The sequence below is a fragment of the Anabas testudineus genome, chromosome 23 (assembly GCF_900324465.2).
Source record: "Anabas testudineus chromosome 23, fAnaTes1.2, whole genome shotgun sequence".
Classification (NCBI taxonomy): domain Eukaryota; kingdom Metazoa; phylum Chordata; class Actinopteri; order Anabantiformes; family Anabantidae; genus Anabas; species Anabas testudineus.
Window position 1 is genome coordinate 9,722,279 of NC_046631.1, and position 19,390 is coordinate 9,741,668.

Below are 19,390 nucleotides of genomic sequence, written 5' to 3' on the forward strand. Positions count from 1 at the left end.
AGGAAATGATGCTTCCTCGGGGTAGGAGTTCACTGATTATTTCTATATTTGGAATATTGGGGATGCAGAGACAAAGATCTGGGGAATGTTATTCACCTCATGTGGGATAATTCAGCAATGCAGGTTGACCTAATAGTGTTTCCAACTGTGTCAAAGGTGAATGTTTCCCTCAATTGGCCTCTGTAGAAGGCCAGAGACAACATGCATTGTTTAGTGCCTCAGTAGGGTGATGTAGAAACACTGATGTTTTAAACCTGAGCTCATAACAATGTTTTAAATGAATGGATGCGTGTGCAGTGACTTTAACACAGGAGATCAGAGTTCGATTTCTGCTGCAGACCAGATGTCGGGAATGTTATGAAAGGTAGTGACCTTCGCCTACTGAGCTGATGCTAACTGTCCATTCAGCCAACTAGGTGGTGGAGTAGAGCTTCACTAAAGCCCTACTTCAAAAGGTCAATTCATACTACAGCATGTGTTTAATAAATTTGTGAATTGTAACCATGTGTGGAATGTGTCCTTGTATCCATCCATCCTTCAGAGAGCAAGTGAAAAGCATGAATGGACCTCAGCATACATCCATGACAAACTGTTAACAAGTCGGCCAGATAATACCTGAAATGGGTGCATTAAATAGATGTACTAACATAAACCTCTGTGGTACTGATTCTAGTCATGATCTCTTACTTAACCAAGTTTTCTTTAATGGCTTCTGTTTGCTTGTTGCTTTACAGTCAAATGAATGCTGATGTTTGGGAATGCAGCAAAATCTACACAAAGAGGTCAAAATCCATCAAAACTTACAAAATAACTTACTGATTCAAAGTGTTCCTGTTCATATGACAACTATCAGTGAGATTTAAGACCATTTAAGGCTGAAAACATTAGTATATGAATGATGTTATATATGGGACTATTATTATTATTAGTCTGAATATAGTGCTGAAAAAACACATGAACTCAAACTGCTACCAGCAGCCAGCTTTTGTATTTGTGGACATGCAGGTGTGTGGAGTTTATGGATGTAATATTCAGCATGTGTGTTTGCATGAGCCATTGTGCTCTGATGCCCAACTCTGTTTCCCAGTGTCCGCGGCACTTGGTGATCTCCCCTAATGAACAATTTGTTCAGTGAGGTGTGACCACAGGCATTGTGATGGGAGCCACATAGTGGAATACTGATGCAGTGAGCGAGAGGGAGAGCAAGCGAGAGAGAGAGAGAGGGAGAGAGAGAGACTGGGAGGGAGGGAGAGACTGGGAGGGAGGAGAGACTGGGAGGGAGGGAGAGACTGGAACTCAATTCCACACAGACGAACCTGCACAGGCTCAGAAGCGGTCTCTCCTGCAGCACACACACATCGCTGGCAGTGGATTGTTCATCTTGTTCCACACATCTGTAGGTAAGCTGCTGGCATGTTTTCATGTGTCTGTACATTTTACTGCACCTCTGTCTGTGTATGTGTGTGTTAACCAGTAGATCTGTATCTAGGAGGAATGTATGTGTGGGTCTGACTACCATATGCATGCTGGTATACGCTAAGACAGAAGCAGATGTAGGTAAACACTCTGACACAGACATATTGTATTTGATCAAACACATATAAGAGAGCTTGTGGGTGAATTAAAAGGATAAAGACGAAGAGAGGGAATGATTCAGTGGCAAATCAATAAGCAACTTGTACTGTGTACTGTATGTATAGTGTAGATATTGTATGGGAGTGTGAGCCTGTGTGAGTCAGTGTGTCTCCTGGGTATAGATTAGTACTGTATACATGTGATATATTCACAAATATCTTGGATTACAGACATTAACCATGTTAATACAAAAGGACAAATGAATGTGTTTTGAAGCAAAACAGCAAATGTAAGGATGGATAGTGTGTGTGTGTCTGTGGGAGGTGGGTTTGTGGGTGATTGTCCATTTGCATGTGAGTGCTGTGCACTTCAAGAAACAGAACGGTGGAGTCTAAAAGGTGCTTAAATCCTATGGATTAGCAAGACGTCTTTGGCTTCAGCTGTCACCATGGCAAAGGCAGCCAGTGGAACGCCTGTGTTCGAGAGTGTCGTGTATAATCTGCAAGTTCACTGCATTCATCAGCTGTGGGGCTAACATTAGTATTAGTCCAGCACAATTAATCATTCTCATGCAGGGGGAATATGCATCATTAGGGGTTATTTTTTAAAGAGACGTGGTCATTTGAGCAAATGAGCAGGTTTTCACAGACAAACAGTCCAGAAGATGTCGTTAAGTGTACTGCTCATGTTCAGAGAGGAACTCTGCATGTGCAAATTAGATTTGTGAGAGGACCTTTCAGTGGGAACGCCCCACATTAGAATAGCATGGGATTAATCTTTTGGTTTAAATAGAATTACTCAGGATGTTGATCCTGCTCTTTGGACCAGGGGTTTGTTATTCTTGCTCATGAAAGCAGCTCTGCTTATGATCAGTAATGTCCAGGAAACCATTTCTCTTTGTGAATCTCTTCCTCACAACTCAACTCAGTGTGAGTTAATAGTAGTAAGGTAGTTAATGGTAGTAAAGAGACATCATGAGGTTAAAAATGATGTCAACCTGCTCTGGCTAGCTGGCTAAATTAGGTTACTGCTGGTTGTAGCTGTGTATTTAATGAATATGAGAGAGTCTCTGATCTTCTCATTCAACTCTCTGCAGGAGAGTAAATAAGTGCACGTCCTAAAATATTACACTGCTCCTTTAAGTGGTTGAGTCATTATTAAAAAAGTACTCACAGAAAGGGAATGTGTGCAAAATCAATATCACTCCATAAATTAAATAGATAGACTATAAAAAATACAGTGATCCTTGAAAAATTATTCCACTCTCAACTGAGCTTATTGATTTGATTTAATTGTTGTTTAATGTGATATTTAATCAGTATTAGTGGGGCAAAATGAGCACAACCACAAACTGAATCTGTGTTTTTTTGCCTTGTATAAACATATATGAACAATCCTGTACAGCACATATATTGATAGTTGGATAACAAGCTGCATAAAGTGTCACTGGCTACGTTGAGCTCTCTAAACCTGTCAAATGTGCTCTTTATGCAGAGTAAATCCTTGGTAGTTTAAAGCAGCCAGTCAGATTGAATCTGTGCAGTATTGACGTTTCTGTGTAGTGTCAAAGTCAGGAGAGGACAAGAGGAAAAAGCCATAAGTTAACTCCTTAGATGGGAGAGAGATCCATCAATCCATGATGTTAGAGCTGAAATCGAAAATACAGCACGTGGGGGATGCACACGTAAATAAACACACACTCACATGCGAGTGCGAGTGCATACATATATGACTGTAGGGATAATACTAGAGTGAAAACTAGTGCTTGTAAATATGCACACCCACACGGCAGAAAAAGAAAAGCAACTGTTATCCACAACAGTAGCAAGCGTGGATAGGGAGGTAAATTACTCCTCTTTCCTGGATGGTGTCATTGATCCTCAGGCCTTGCTGTGCCTTTAGCAGCTTAGTTAAATAGTAATGACATGGGCCACAGTCAATTCATCTCCATTTGTGACTCCTTCAGTGTAGAGCCGCTCTATTTCAATCACTCAGGCACACACCTCCAACACAGACAGCTTTTTTTTCCCCTTCCCTCTCATTTTACTTTCATTATCAGAGACTGTGCTTCTCTCTTTGTCTTTCACTCTGATGTTAGCTTTAATACTGTGGCGTTATTGTAATGTCATAAATTTAGAATAGAGAATCTTCTATAGAGTTATATAATACAGCAGGTTTAAGCTTGATGAATGCTGATGGTCCAGAGAGGAGAGATCGAATGAGGGATTCTCGCAGACAAACACACAGAATAAACTGAAAAGCAGGAGTCTGTTTACAGAGTTAATGAAAGTGGCTCTAGCACCAAACTAAAGTGAGCTTTACAGAGACAGCTGCAGAGTTGACTCTCCTTGACTGAGAATGCCACAACTGAATGTCAATATGGTACCTTTGTCTTTCCTTTCTCTCCCCTCTCCGCTCGTCTTTAGCTTTGTGCCCTTCTTTGCTGCTTCTCCTTCTCTTTCTCTATTTCTGCCCCATTGAGCAGAATACAGTGACAGGCCCCTGCTTTTGTCAGGAGCAGTCAGACAAAACACCAGCAAAATAATAGGAGGGACTTGTAAATTCTCGCAGACACGTTTTATAGTTCCCTTCCACTTGCGCTGCAGCCCGTCAATCCAGACAATGCCTTCACTAATGGGCAAGTGGTGGAAGAAGCACTAAAATAATTTACTTAAGTCAAAGTAACACTGTTTAGAAATGTTCTATTGCAAATAAGAATCCTGCATTCATTATGTTAATTAGGTAAATAGTATTAACTCAAAAAATACCAAAAGAAAAAAGTACTCTTTGTGCAAAATGTCTCATTTCACATGAGCGATATATTATAATGTTGGACTATAATAATTGATCCATGAATGTGGGACCACTACTACTAATGTGGCTGCTAGTGAAGGTCATCCTGAAAAGTAAATATGGTGACGTTATGCTTAGATTTGAATCCTACTGCCATGAGATGCCCTTAAATGGGGATTTAAAATAGTAGATATATGTAATATTGCGAATTCTACTGACTTAAAAACATCTATGTTTTTATAAAAGGTATATATCTATATATATGACGCGATGAGTCAGCCATAAACAAAATATCATCTGCTGTGCGAGTTGAGTCAAACCAAACAAAGCAGGAATGGAAAGTCTTCTATGTGCCTCAGTGATTTGACAAACTGTGGTGGTGTTTCAAAACAGGAGGAGGACCTATAAAAACCTGATGAAGGGATTGTACTCACTGTAAAAACATAGAGATGGATAAGCATCTTGTGCATCACATGAGTCTAGTTTTATCACAAGTGATACAGAATGAAAGTGATACTGAAGTGAAATGTGAGAATGTTCAAAATTAATTATACATACTCCCTGCTGTCTAAATAATTAATCAAATATTCATCAAATCAACACAAGTGCAATCAGACATGATAGATGGATAAGTGTTGAATCGCTCACAAAATGTCTTGTAGAAACTAATAGTGTGTGTGTGTGTGTGTGTGTATCGTACCTACTACAGAGAAGTACATTTAGACGAACAAGCACACAATTACACCCGACATGCAACACGAGATCCAAATTCGACTGTGATCGTATCTCTGCATGCACGAAATGTGAGCATGTGTGGGTTGGCTGGTGCGAGCTTGAGCATGTAGGCAGGCACCTAAAAAAAACACCCTCACCTCATTGGAAACTGATTTTCATGCTGTTCAGTGGAAATGCTAAAACTAGGGAGTGTGTGGGAAGCTCTGTGTTTGACCCCTCTGGTTGTCAGTGTTCATATCTGAGCGTCTGAGGCGGATTTTACTGCTCAGGGTGACGAACAGAAGGGTCGGCTCTCTAGATCAGTGAGAACAAGACTCTTCTGATAGTGACCAATTGATCTTATATGTACATATAAAGAACAACAACGTGAGAGAGGGGATTGAAGTGACATGGATTAGGTTAAAATGTGACTCGTGAGAGAAAAGAATAAAAGCTGACAGCGAGGAAACAACATTCATAAAACAGACGAGAGCTCGATAGACAACTTCTCTGTGATAGCAGTGGGCTGTGAATGTGGATGTTTTATTTCACTACCACACAAACAGATCTTTCTCCCTCCACCTTAAAGACCAAATAAATCTGAGATTGAAAGAGAGCAAGGCTGAAGCCAGGGGTGGGAGTGGGGATTGAGGGGGGAGGTAAGTACAGATAAACCATACAGGTTGTTGTTCTCACAGACGAAATTCCTTTGGTGCTCCAGTCTTTTCACTGAGGCAACAGGCTAGTGACTTTGAGCCAGTCCACGCTCTACAGATAAAGACGTCCCTCTATTCTTATACTGAAGCCCCAGACTTTAATTTTTTATACCCACCTCCCCCAAAATCCAACTCTATTAATACTCAGGATACTTATGAATGGAACATTTTCCCCTAATTGGTCAGTGTCTGTAGCCCAGTCACTGAGAGAGAGCATGCATAAGGACTGACCACCACATCTTACAGGGCACCACTAATTGCAGGGTGTCTATAATATTTAAGTTCTTGTTGTGATTTGTGGTGGACGACATATTTTTTTAGCCTGCTACTTTCAGCAGTCACTTGTAATGGGTGGCATCGTTTCTGTACTTGATTTACTCCACAGTCTGGAAAACAGCTGAAAAGCCTGTTGCACTCAGAAAAACTGAAACTTGGTTTTTCAAACAGGTTTGATAAAAATAAAAATGGCCAGATGCAAAGCATATCAAGCTGTGGATGAAAACTGTGTCACTCAGAGTCTTGTGTTCTTGTGTTTCAGGCCATTTTGCTGCAGAGCCAATCAAACCTGCCTCAGGGAGCAGGAGCATGGAGAACAACATGTGACTGATCTGTGCACCACTGTCGACAGCATGCTTCACCTTCACCGGACCTTGGTGCTCTGCTTTTGGTGTTTTGTACTATTTCACAGGCAGGTTGTTGCTGATGAAGAGGCTGGCCAGGAACCAACGTCATCAAGTAAAAAAACATCTGAAAAAAAAACAAGCTGGTTTTCGATGCCAAAAATCCCTTCGTTCATACCCTCACTGTCGTTCCCTTTTCCCTTTTCTGGGAGCTCAGACAGTGACAAAAAGGATTCTGTATTGACCAAGGATCTGACAAAAGCACCTGAAACTACAACTGATCGCTTGCAAGACTCGAGCTCAGGGACAGTGATTGAAGCCTCTAAACCACCCACGGCTTCAACTCAGGAGCTCCTAACAAGTGTGACAAAGATAAGAACTGAGTCACCTCCCACACGGACATCAGAATCTCCACGAAGCAGCACAGCGCGGAGCGACAATGACACTCTTGTTTCAGACTCCTACTCTCACACAAGCAGTTTTATCACAAACACTGTGTTCACCAACAGTCCCACCAGCACAAATGCTCCTGAACAAAACCCAACACAGACCCACCCACCACGGAGCACTGCACCAGCAGCCGGTCCCAACACGGGTGTTACTGCACGACACCTTCCAGAGGAACACACCGATGAAGACAAGGCTGAAAATTACACAGAGAGGATCTCTTCAACGATAGCACCAGAAACTACAGTTCCCACAGCTCTGACATGGGCAGCATCCCAAACAACCACAACTGAACCAGGATTGGTGGAGACCACACTGAACAGGAGACACTCTCTGGTGCATGTTAGTCCTACTACATCCACAGAAACCACATTTACCACAAAACCAGAAGGCTCAGCTGTTGGCGTTACCCTCCACTCTGGAGAGGCCACAATAACAGAAACCCACCCCACTCAAAGTGAGGCTCACTTGGGCTTCTCGGAGGCCAGGACAGGGTCCATAGAGGAACTACCCGGGGTGATCACCACCGCCATGGGGATCAATCACAAACTAGTGTTGGAATCCACAACAAGTACAGCTCGGAGCCAAAGGGTTAACGTCCCAATAGCAGGAGGTAAGCAAAGTTAAACAAATCAATAATAACTGCATTGACTCAATGGATGTAATCAGTCATGTGCAGGCAGGTCTTAAGCGTTCAATAGGTGGCTGTCAAAAGGCTGCAGACAGTTCGGACTGATCGATGACATATCTGACACCGTAAGCAGTCAAAGGTCCAACATTAGCATAATCCAGATCCTGTTGAATACTGAGTAAGTACAAATCAGGAATCATGTTTTTCCAGCTTGAATAGAGACATAATGAGGTACTACTTAACAACTATTACTCCTGTGAACAAATATTTCACAGTAAAATGGCAGCCTGCAAGCTGTTTCACAACAATTACATATGTTTGAACTGTCTACCACACAAGGCCACATCTTTATTGTGTTTCCAAAGCTTGATTCTCCATGACTTTGAACAAAGGAGAATAAACAGCAGAATCCATTTTGCAATTTGCTGAAAGGCCGTAGCTGAGTGATGTGTGTTTACATTGCACAATCGCTACCAGTAACTTGTACAACCCTATTTCAAAGAATCTTAACCATCCCTTTAATAATCGATGATTAGTTTTCAAGTAGCAATTAAACCCCAACATTTCATAAACCATTACCTCAGAGGACGGAAGGAAAAACTGAATGCTCAGTGGAGGCTTTGCTCTCCGTGCTACACTACATGAAAAGGGAAACATGATGAGCTAAAACAGAAGCTGTCTCAGTAGACCGTATGTTTGCAGGAGACTTTGCCACGACATTGAGCCAGTACCGCCTTCTCCGCGGCCCATCCCCCCACACTGGTGGCAGTCAGGTGTCTGTGCACCTAATGAGTCTTCAGAAGTAGGTCCTCCTTCAAGCACAGACACATTCATCATGCTGGGTTAAAGGGTGCGCCAGAAAATGATGAGTCCATTATTTTCATCCAGGGAGGACATAGAAATGTGTTCATAGTATAGTGTCTGCACTATTTACTTAGCATGTGTAGGTCATAGTGAGATTTTGCTTGTGCTTCTCAGTTAGTTTCTTTATTTTGTTGGTGACCATCTGATCAAATGTTCATTAATATCAGTGGAATTCCATTTTAAATGATTAAAATTATCATTTTAAATTTATGTTTAAAACATTTTTGTCACATTTTTGCATTTTACTTTAAATTAAAAGTTATTTTGTTGCTTTAAGGCATTTGTTTAAAAAAGAAATGCAAATCCTTCCCAATTCATAACATGTTTCTTCTATTTCTCAGCTACTTTTGATTTAATACTTCACAGTACAACCTCATTTCATGGTCCATTGAGTAGCTTTCCACCTCCACATGAACTCCTTCATTTTTTAAATTTCCCTAGGAATTGTTTATGTTTACATTTCCAGTTTTCAGAGCACTTTAAAAACATGTAATTCAACAACAACGCTGATGTTTTTCTTTTTAAAATCTCAAACACTGCTTTATGCCACCCCATCGAAAGAGGTGGGTGTTATGTTTTGTCTGTGGCGCCCGGTGTTTTGTCTGCACTTTCATCTCTGCACTGTGCGGCAGCATGCGATAGGAGAATGGATAGGGGGCTTGGCCGGGCGGGGAGGGCTGATGTTGCTGTGTATCACTATTCCAAGTGCACACTCAGCGAAACCACCACCTTTCCTGTGGGACCATCCGCTCGCCAGTTGCTGTTCATGGATGCTGAACATACCTCTTGCCATTTAGTCTCCTCCATCCCTCCCTCCCCCCTTCCTGCTCCCCTCCTCCTCTGTACAAACACAAACCCCTGTCAGTTTTTGCATGGACAGACGTGTCAGCTATATTGCTGCTCTGAAGGGTGAAAAAGTCCTGACACGCAAGACAGATGCTTGTTGTGATCTAAGAATAATGGAAAACCAACAGAATAGCAGGTTTATGCAGCACTGCACAGTGTCTAAACGAATACACCTTGCCAAAGGACACAGGAGGAGACTAATAGGAAAATGAAAGCATGGTACCGCTGCATTATCATACATTATCCCAGTGTGAACATTCTGCGTACTGTAATTTATTTTAAAGCTGCGAAGGGTGAATCATTTTCCCAATGGGGTAGCTGATGATCTTAAACACACAAATGTTTGTGTTCTCAGTGATCTAAGAGAGGATCTATGTGATACTGCCCTTGAGGAGGCTGTCAGGTATAAAAAAACACAGATGACCTGCATATGTGTCAAATCCTCCATTAAGGGACACTCCAATGTCAGATAGCAAGGACAATTATGAGAGGAGAGAGCAGAAAAAGGAGAGAAACTAACTGAGGGTTAAGGCTGATAAGATGCAGGGGTTGAATATGCCTGTTTTCTGAAGCATGTCCAATAGCTGTTGCTGTAAATCTTCCTCCACAAAGCCTTTTCTCTTCCTCCCACCTTTTATATGTATGTTGCACTAATAGACAACAACAAGACAAGACACTTAACACACTCCATCAATACCTGCAAGAATTTCCAGTCTTTCTGATCCGACAGCTGTACCTAACAGCTAAAGCGTGGCCATTGACAGATGAATTGATTATGGAAATGGATTTACATACAAAGCATGTGCTATGAATATCTAATGTCCTATTTAAAATGTATGTATGAAAATAGCTTTAGTACCAAAAAAAGAACGCTGTGGTAACTACATTTAGATTATGTTAATCTTCTCATAATGACTACTTTGTCCCAAGGAGTTTTAAAAAAAACGAGACAGATTCTTCCTGTTTGCTTTTAGGATTTGACTCAGGGCTCAGTCTGAATGAGCCTCAGAAACAGACCTGACTGATGCAAATAATATTATTTGTTTATCTTTCCCTTTATTGAGATTTGTGTTTAAACAAACGGCAAAGTCACAGACAATGTGCTCCTCCAAAATTAATCCAAATAGTATCATCTGAACTGAAAAGCTATATTTTAATATAGGAAAGACAGGCATAGCCACAGCTAGAACAATACGGGGCTTTGTAACAATCTTAAAAATAGAGCATATTAGCAACAACATGATGCAATTTTGTGCAAGTGTATTAAGAAGTCGACATTATTTGCATTTGATTATGAGCTTCTGACTATCTGCTACACTGCTAGCCAACCCAATTCTATTATTTCTTATCACTCTAAGCTCACTGTTACAAATCCACATGTTGTATTCTTCCCCAAACTCACTCAGGGCTTATGTAGATAAAGCAGAGAGTAGTGTAGCGCAACGTCGTCTAATATTTATAGTTTCTGGAAGCTGAAGATAATGAGTGATGTCTGAGACACTATACATAGTGAATGATAAACGCAAATGGCTAAAAGTGCTTCATCGTAGGTGCCACTTCAAATTCTCTAGATCATTCATTCAGTGTGCACAGTCTGAGGTGAAGAAGACGCACAGATGGATTTTTCTTTAACTAAGAAAGAGTTAATCTGAAGTGCATCTGTTTACTGTCCCTATATGTCATACTGTAGCTGATCTTGTTAGTCATTACAATTAAATGTGACACTACAGGCACATCAGGGTGTCTGCACTAACATGCTGCAGTCATCCGGCTGTGGTGCACAGTGTCTCTTTCCAATTCACTCACTATTAAGCATTCCTTACTATCACTTTTGGCTAAGGCAGAACTCCAGCTGTGCAGAGTTTACCAGTGCAATAAGGGGATGAACAGGTTTGACTTTGCAGACTTTCAAACCATACAATTAACCAGAGGCACAGTAGATTGCAAGATGGTAGGTTGCATCGCCTTGTTGCCATGTCTAAGTCATTATTCCTCCCACAAGCTTTGTGCCTCAGTATTTTATTCATATTAATTCTGAAGTTACATACTATTATATATGACTGTACATTGCCTCTCCTCACTTCATCATAGAGTCAGCTCATCTATCTTTTCCAACTGGTCCATTATTCATTTACTGTTGTTCTGTTTAATACAGAGAAACACACCAATCCTGTGCAGGGGGGGTGACTGTGAAAACAAGTTTTGTTGAATGATGGGGCTCTGTCATGCAGTCATTACTTTCTCATTCTCTCCGTCTCTTGATTTCTTTCTCTTTTTCCTTCTCTGTGCTCTTTATGAAAAGCTTTTCTTTGTTTACCTCCACTTTGTAGCACAAAGACAGATAACTGAATAAAGAGTCAGTGTATATGTGATGGACCAGGGCGGACACACCCATGCACACACACACACTCCAGGATGTCAATGTAATTAGACTACAGAGGGCCAGACTACTGTGCTACGGATGACTGGCTGCAACTAAGTAGATGAGAGGCCGATCCATTTGACAGAACTGGGTTGAGAAATATAGTCCTTCCGTTTTCTGCAGTGTGAAGTCTCAGATATTCTGTAAGCTGAGCTCAGAGAGGGTTAAACGTTCTTTTGACTTGCTAAGCTGTAGTTCTCAGATCCCTTGGAGCTACATCGTTGTGTGCTTTGAATTGTATTCCTGATTGCATTGAGATCACTCTGAGGTTAAATTGCATGTGTCTTCCAGAGCTGCCGGGCAAAAAGGATAAGGAGGCTGAAAAAGGAGTGGCAGATGTTTCCACATCATTCACTAAGCTGCCAACAACATCCCTGCCACAGAGTACAGGTGAGCAATTACGTCTCATAACATCTAAACAAACATATTTGACAATCCCATCTGCTTTAAGCACATGTTTGAACTGCCATATAACAGAAAGGACTGTCTGCTGTTCATAAACCATGCTGTAGCTGTTTCCATGTCTGCAAATCTGAGAGCGGACTAGGAGAAACAATAATCGTGCATCCTCTGCCTGGAGCGACTAATTGCTTCCAAAGGGAGGAGAAAAACATTCACTCAAGCTTTGATTTTGTGGAACTCCTGAAAACAGGAGAGACATAGAACAATAGCTACTTGATCAACAAACGGCCTCTCAGAGAAATATTAATTTATTCTAATGACAATAACGGACTTTAAAAACTGAAAACACACACAAGGTTTATTACAGTGAAGAGTTGCTGCACCCAGCAGTTTCAAAGAATTAAGTTACTATCATAAGAAGAAGCAAACAGTAATAAATACAAAATTTTGTGGTGGATTAATATGTGACTGCTGCTTGAATTAGTGTTGGTTCTATGTCAACATTACAGTATCCTTGCTCATTTTCAACAGACACCACCTAAAGCAATGGTGTGTCATTGTATTTGTCAACAGTAAGAAAATATAGAATACCATGTTAGTCCATTTACAATTACTGGTAAAACGTGCTTATTGAAAAAGATCCCGTTCATATTTTGGTCCAGTTCACGGCAGCAGATGTAGCCCACATTACCTCGCCCAGAATAGCAGATGCTGTCAAGTGATTTTTAAAAATAGACCTGTCAAATGTGCCGCATGCTGATGAAGGGATGCTTGGTGTGTCAGGAGTGAGTGACTGAAACAATAATGTTACTACTCTATTGAACGTATCCTTCGAAAAGAAAACATTTATTAATTATATATATATGCTGCACATCAACTCATTCACAAGCTCTACTGTTTACTTTAATGAACATGACAGCAGGTTCAGACTGTTTAAGAAGCAGATAAAGCCACAGCCTCAAATTTCCCAGCACCTACACAACTGCTTCTCCTCATTATGCATGGTCTAACTGCTCTGTGGGCTCTCAAATAGCTTTTTCTGGAGGTGAGCTAAATTAAAGAAGAAGGCAATCAGATGAAAACTACATGGAGCTCTTAATTTCATGATGCAGAATCAACATGAGCCTAATTAAAACTAAGTGTGAGGGTTGTTGCCGATGTAACATCAGACAAATCCTTCACCTTTATTGCCTCAGCCTGTCCGCAGGTTAAGGCGCCTTGAGGTGAGACCCATCCAGATTTACTGGCAAACCCAAAGAAATTAAGACCTAAACACAGGCGCTGTGCACTAATAGTGTTTCCACTGAGACTAAAATTAAACTACTCCCCAGAAGAAATGATCTGTGAAGCAAACCGTCTAATGTGGGTTAGCTGGTTTTCAGAAGATTACTCTTCATTTATCTTCTGTGAAGGCTGTGTATTATTGAGCTGTATTAATAATTGACTCAATTGTCTTAGCAGCTTGGCAGCTTTAGGATAATAAATTCTTTTGATTTATAGTAATTCATAAATCTAATAGTCATCTAAAAGCTGCAGGCATTGTAAAAGAAGAACTAAATGTATTATTTTTATCATGTGAATGAAATGTCACCTTGATGTGCTAATTTGAAGTCCTTTTATTAAAGCCACTGCAAAGTTGGTCACTCAGCTGGTCGACGCTGAAAACCTCAACTACTGAATGAATCAGTGTGAAATGTGGTACAGACATTTGTGTTGCCTACAGGATGTATTTGTCACAATTAAGGGAAGGGAAGAGGCAGAGATGGACGGAAACTACTGTAGATTTATTCATAGAAAAATACACAAAACAGGGAACTGAGGGAGGGGGGAGTTAAAGGACACAACAAAAAACGGTTGAAAATAAAAACCAAGCAAAAACGAAAAACTACCTGAACGGCAGGATAATAGGTAACAAACAAGAAACCAAAGGACAACAGAAAATCACTGCTCAGGGCAAACAACTCCAAGAAACGGACAACAAAAGTCCAAAGTTCAGAGGAACCAGGGGGAGAAAACAGGGCAAATTGAACTTGAGCAACACCTGGTTTATGACCTGCAAAACTGACTGTGCTACTGCTATTTACTAAATGCAGCATGCTGTACCACACAGCCTCCAGCACAGCTGCATATTTAAATATTTTAATCCTAACAGGCAGTAGTCTACAGCCTTTATCGTCTACTGAAAATGTGGAACTCAAACTCCTTGTTCCCACAGTAATGAGTCAGATGACCGAGTACCATGTGGTGGAACGTAATGCTCTGATCCATCCTCGCATTGTAACCGCATACCAAACCCTGTCCAGGCCATTCAGATGACATTTATTGGCATGAGCGGGCCAACAAAACATGGCACTGATTCACTCCCCGTCACGTTTTCCACTGAGTCTGACCCCGAGCATCTGAAGCGTCACCCTGGAAAGTAAACAAATGACGAGACCTGTCATTGACATAACACAGCACTGAACCCCACCTACTTTATCAGCAGCCCCCACTTCCAACACGCCTGCACCTCCGTGTTTGTTTTACACTTCAGCCACATTTTCCACACAGCTACTGTCTGTTTCAATGGAACATTCACTACTCATACTAGTACTGTAGCTTCTTCAATCTGAAGACAGGGAGAACAACATCCATAGATGTATCAGAACACAAATTAAATGGAATCAAATTTTTAAAATCTTATAGGAGTTTGGGATGTTTCACATTTGCTCTTAACAATACAGTCCACTGTGAAGATGAAAAATGGCATCTGCAAAAAACAAAGCCTCTGAAACTGTTTCTTCTTCCTGCTGCTGGTGCTGGGATTAAGCTTCAAAATACAGCCCAGGACATCTGAAGTGATGTGTCGCGCTGCACACCGACAGCTGGCCCACAGGTCATATTAACTTGATCTTGACATTTTCATCACATCCTGGGACTGTGATTTAGCTCTGGGAGTCAGGAGATGAGTGCAGCAAAACGATAAAGACTTCATCCACAACAGGCAGACAACTGCTGTATATAAAAGTGGTACTTGAGAGCAGAAAGTGTCGACAGTACACATGCAAATACAGACAGAGTGTACACACATACACTGTAAACTGTGCAGGTAACAGTACTCTCAGTTGAAGCGCTTTAGGGTGTTTGCAGCATTTTCACATTAATGTTAACGCACTAAAAGCAGACAAACACTGTTAACTCTTTTACGCTCCCCCTGGAGCTGCAGAACTACAAATGTTGAACATAATGGAAGCAGCAGCTGACATACGTTGTATCTACGCAAATGGAGAAACAGGCAAAGAGCAGCACAAGCTGGAAACATTAAGCACGAGAAGAGACTTGTAAAAACCAGGGCAGTCAAAGGAAAGTGAAGTTTGACAGAGAAAACTGTCCCAGTTTAAAAATAACAAACCCACCTTTGGGAGTTTCCTCTTTTTGAAGGCGGGTGTTGAAAGGAAATCATAACAAAATAACGAATTAAGGGACCAGGACAGGGTGGAATGGGAAGCACAAGAATACAACCTATAAAAGTACATTAAAAGTCAGATGAGACAGACTTAAAGCACAAATGTTCAACCACATGAATTCCTCTTTTAGTTTTACTCAGGAAACAAATTAGACGTGTTCAACCTATGTGCATAGATTTAGGGCTCTGTGGTACAGTGAAGTTTTTAAACTGGCACACAACATTACCACTGAACAGAATGCATTTCCCAGGCAGCACTACATCCATTCAAACCACATGTTTCCATTTTACACAAGAATCACTGCATCGGTCTGGCTACATTCAGCCGGATGAGAAATAATCTCACACCAAAATGATTACAAACCACATTTGTGAGTGTGCACTAAACCTGCCTGCTGTGTGATTTACTGTGCTGCCTGTTTATCTTGCTCATTTGTGCCCGTCTCTGCGGCCCACTATAGCACCTGGCTCTTTATGGAGGAGTGATTGTCTTTGATAAGCCAGGAGCAAAATGACAGATGAGCCCGTGTGCACACAAGTGACAGAGAGGCAATTAAATGGTGCTTCTCTTCTGCAACGTTTGACTACTTTTTATAATGTGGGAAGATTTTTAAGCTGCCATTACTGGAGTGAACGGCTCAATATGCTGTTTTCTGTAGTGGAAAGATAGCGAGCACGGGCTCCATACTGTGACGTTTGGTGAGGTAGAGACAAGCAGAATCAAATGTTTGAGAGTCGTTATCCCATGAGAAGTGATTCATCATTAAGAGTTGCAGGTGTCTCTGTAATGTTCACACAAACACACATGCACATGTTACTTACAACAACCATTTTCCTCCACAGTGATGAAGCGTGTCTAACACAATCATAATTAACTGTAGCAGCATGGAAACTCAAGACGCTTACATAGTGCAAGAGAAATAGGTCTGTTTCTGTGTTGGCTGGTTATACACTCACATGCACACACCCTTGTTTGGGTCCAGCTCGGTTCGAAACTGTCTCCCTAAAAGCCATTTAACATTATTATAACATCAGAAGGAAAGTACCATCCTGGACATGAGCCAGTTGGCCGAGTTTGCAGCTATTGTCATTCAGATGTTTTTAGATTTCCTTATTCTTACTTAACCTACTGATCAAACTCATGTTCTGTTTTATTTTCAGGCATTCCCCCAGAAACTCACCAGTTTCCTTTGTACACTGTCGACTGGATGTCCAACCCATTGGACGGTGATGCCACCCTCCTTCCAGACTGCAATAAAGAACACGGCGGAATCTGCAACCTCTCAGATGTTTGGGACACCACGACTTCCTTGAACGTCAAGCCCACACACAACACCACTGCCATAAACCAATCGATCAACCCCTTCCTGATTCCAGCTCCGCCCATGTTGGTGCCACTATACACCGACTGGAACAGTGCCATGGCAGCCTGGGGCCTGGCCTGGGAGGCGCACGTTTATGGTGCAGGTTGTGTGTTTGCAATGCTAACACTAGCCTCAGCACTCAATCTGCTCTGCTTACCGCTGCGATGCCCCTCTGGGTGTGGTTACTTTGCCTTGGTCAGCCTGTTCCTCCTAGCTGCTGGTGGTACCAGATCTTTCTCACTCCTGTATGATGCCTACGGCCACCAGGATCGCTTGCCCTCCACAGAGGCCTCACTGATGCTCTACGAAGCCCCGTTTCCCTGCTTGACTGCAGCTTTCGGCCTGGTTTTCCTCCTCCTCTCTATGCGCTCGAGAATGCAGCTCTCCTACTCAGCCTTTCAGAGGCCATGTTTCCTGGCCTGCCTGGTTGTCCTGCACTTTGCTGCTGCATTTGGTCCAGTGACACTGCTGAAGTTCTACCAGCAAAAGCCTCCCCTCTGTCTCTTTCTTTCACTCATCTCCCGTGGAGCCTTTGTAACACTAGCCACGTTTCTGTCTGCTGCCTATTTCGTTTTCTACATCTACGTGAGGGCAGACTCTAAGCACATCTACCACCTGAATAACACATCTCCCACACCTGCTGAGCGCTACAACCGCTGTCCCTTTGCTGAGAGCCGAGACTGGGATCGTGCGGCTGTAACAGTTTGTCTTTCAGCACTGTTTTCTTTAGCATGTGCAGGACTGCAGTTATATGCAATGCTCAATGCTATGGGTGTTGCAGGTGGAGAGGAGGTCTTTCACCCGTGGTCCTGGTGGGCTTTTCAGTTTAGCTGCAGACTGTGTGAGCTTGGGGTTTGTCTCACTTTAGCCTTGGTGGTTGCACAACCAGTCTATTGTTCTGACCACCTTCCAACTGCAGGGAGCTGCTGGACTGAACTGCTGGCATCCAAATCACCCATCCTACCAGGGAGCTACCAGTGGACTCTAAGCCATCAGGAGAAGCTTGCCATCGTTGACACAGTTGGGCTTGGGGAGACTGAGAGTCTTCCTCTTTACACTTTGATGGATGAGAGGCTTGGTAGCAGCCTGAACGGCCTGGATCTCCTCTACCACAGCAACAGGGCCTTGGCATACAGGGATCTGGACTTGGATATGGACTTACAGGGGCCAGAAAAACCTGAGGATGGAGGAGGTGAAGAGCCATCAGGAGGGTCCTCATTTACCAGTGACTCCACTGCAGACTTGCGGCCACCTTCACCCATCAACCTTCGTCGCAGCATAGATGAGGCGCTCTTCAGTGAGGCCCTGTTTTCCATGAGCCTGTTCAGTCCTACTAGACCTATGCGCTGCAGTGATCTATCCATAAATGGACAGTGTACACTTCCGAGCCTCTGTGATCCTCTTTCAACTGACCCTGGTCTTTATCGGACTTCTTCCTGCTTGGAGATGGCCTCTAAACCCCAGGCCCCTATTGCACAATGTCAAGAAAAAACTGTTAGAGGTTCTCCACCATGTCCCTCCTCATCCTCCTCTTCTAGCTGCTCATCTCCTGAACGTTGGAGAGACAGTTCTTCTTCGTGTTCCCTCTACCGAGCCTCTCTCGGGGGATCTTCACTGGTCTTGTGCCCGAGTCCAGACAGACATGCTCTGCAGCTTCATCAACAAGGGAACGTGGGCCATGTGGCATCCTCAGGCAACCAGTCCCACGCTGACCCACAGGCGCACTATCACACATTGGGCGCAGCCTCACAAGAAAGCCTGGACCTGGATATGTCATCTGAAGCAGACCGGTCAGTGCAGGAGGAGTTCATCAGTGTTTGCAGACAAATTGATGCTTTGAGCATCTGCAGTGAGACTATTGATTTATAAAAAAGACAGTTTGAGCAAATGAAGGTTGCAACAGGGACTTCGTAGAAAGGGTGTCCTGCTTTGTGCAGCAAGTTGACTGTGAAAGATTTTTTGTGATGCATGGTAGCGTGTGACTATACCATAAAAAACATAGCTGCCAGGATAACGTTTTTGGAAGTTTGATAAGCTTTCTTATGTGGTAATTAGAGAATGTCTATCAGGGTCTAAGTGCCAAGAATGTTAAAAGCCAAAAGGTAATTTGTTACTTTTACATGTTTCATAAAGGCTGATGAAGGTATAGTAACATTATGGAGAGAAAAGGAATTTATATGTACAAATGTTTTTATATTGCATTCAAACATTCCAATATAGTTACTGTGACTGCATTAAGCACTTATTATACTACTGAAAACATGCGCTTTCAAATTCAGCAGAATATCATCGTCATTAAATGGGATTAAAAGTAAATTTGTCCTGAATACCAATAAGACACAATTCTCATCTGCAGGTTTAGTGCAGCAGTGCCCTCTACTGGTAAAACACATCACCTCATCTCTCTACATTTACCCTCTCTAGACTGCTTCCTCATACACTGACTGCATCTTCTGTGAGCGGCTTACCAATTTATGTTTGAACATAATGTTGCTGAACATATGGTTTAATAAAGTTTGTTTTATAACGTTTGGCTTCTTTTACTTTGAGT

The 19,390-nt window shown here is 42.2% G+C and overlaps 1 protein-coding gene across 2 annotated transcripts; it reads left to right on the forward strand.

Annotated features, from left to right (window-relative positions):
- Positions 1 to 1,324: 1,324 nt before the first annotated feature.
- Positions 1,325 to 19,333, forward strand: prrt4 (proline rich transmembrane protein 4). 2 transcript variants are annotated; one of them, XM_026364212.1, is made up of 4 exons: positions 1,325 to 1,400; positions 6,337 to 7,478; positions 11,920 to 12,018; positions 16,637 to 19,333. In XM_026364212.1, exons 2-4 carry the CDS (start codon positions 6,428 to 6,430, stop codon positions 18,706 to 18,708), a joined length of 3,222 nt encoding a protein of 1,073 aa, XP_026219997.1. In that variant the 5' UTR covers positions 1,325 to 1,400; positions 6,337 to 6,427; the 3' UTR covers positions 18,709 to 19,333. The 2 variants fall into 2 exon arrangements, with proteins under 2 accessions (XP_026219997.1, XP_026219998.1); XM_026364213.1 differs by having other exon boundaries at positions 1,326 to 1,396.
- The last annotated feature ends 57 nt before the right edge of the window (positions 19,334 to 19,390 follow it).

Bases quoted from the DNA above. Each gene is read 5' to 3' on its own strand.
- prrt4 (XM_026364212.1), top strand. From the start codon at position 6,428: ATGCTTCACCTTCACCGGACCTTGGTGCTCTGCTTTTGGTGTTTTGTA. The intron at 7,479-11,919 runs GTAAGCAAAGTT...TGTGTCTTCCAG, and splicing joins TAACGTCCCAATAGCAGGAG to AGCTGCCGGGCAAAAAGGAT. The intron at 12,019-16,636 runs GTGAGCAATTAC...TTTTATTTTCAG, and splicing joins ATCCCTGCCACAGAGTACAG to GCATTCCCCCAGAAACTCAC.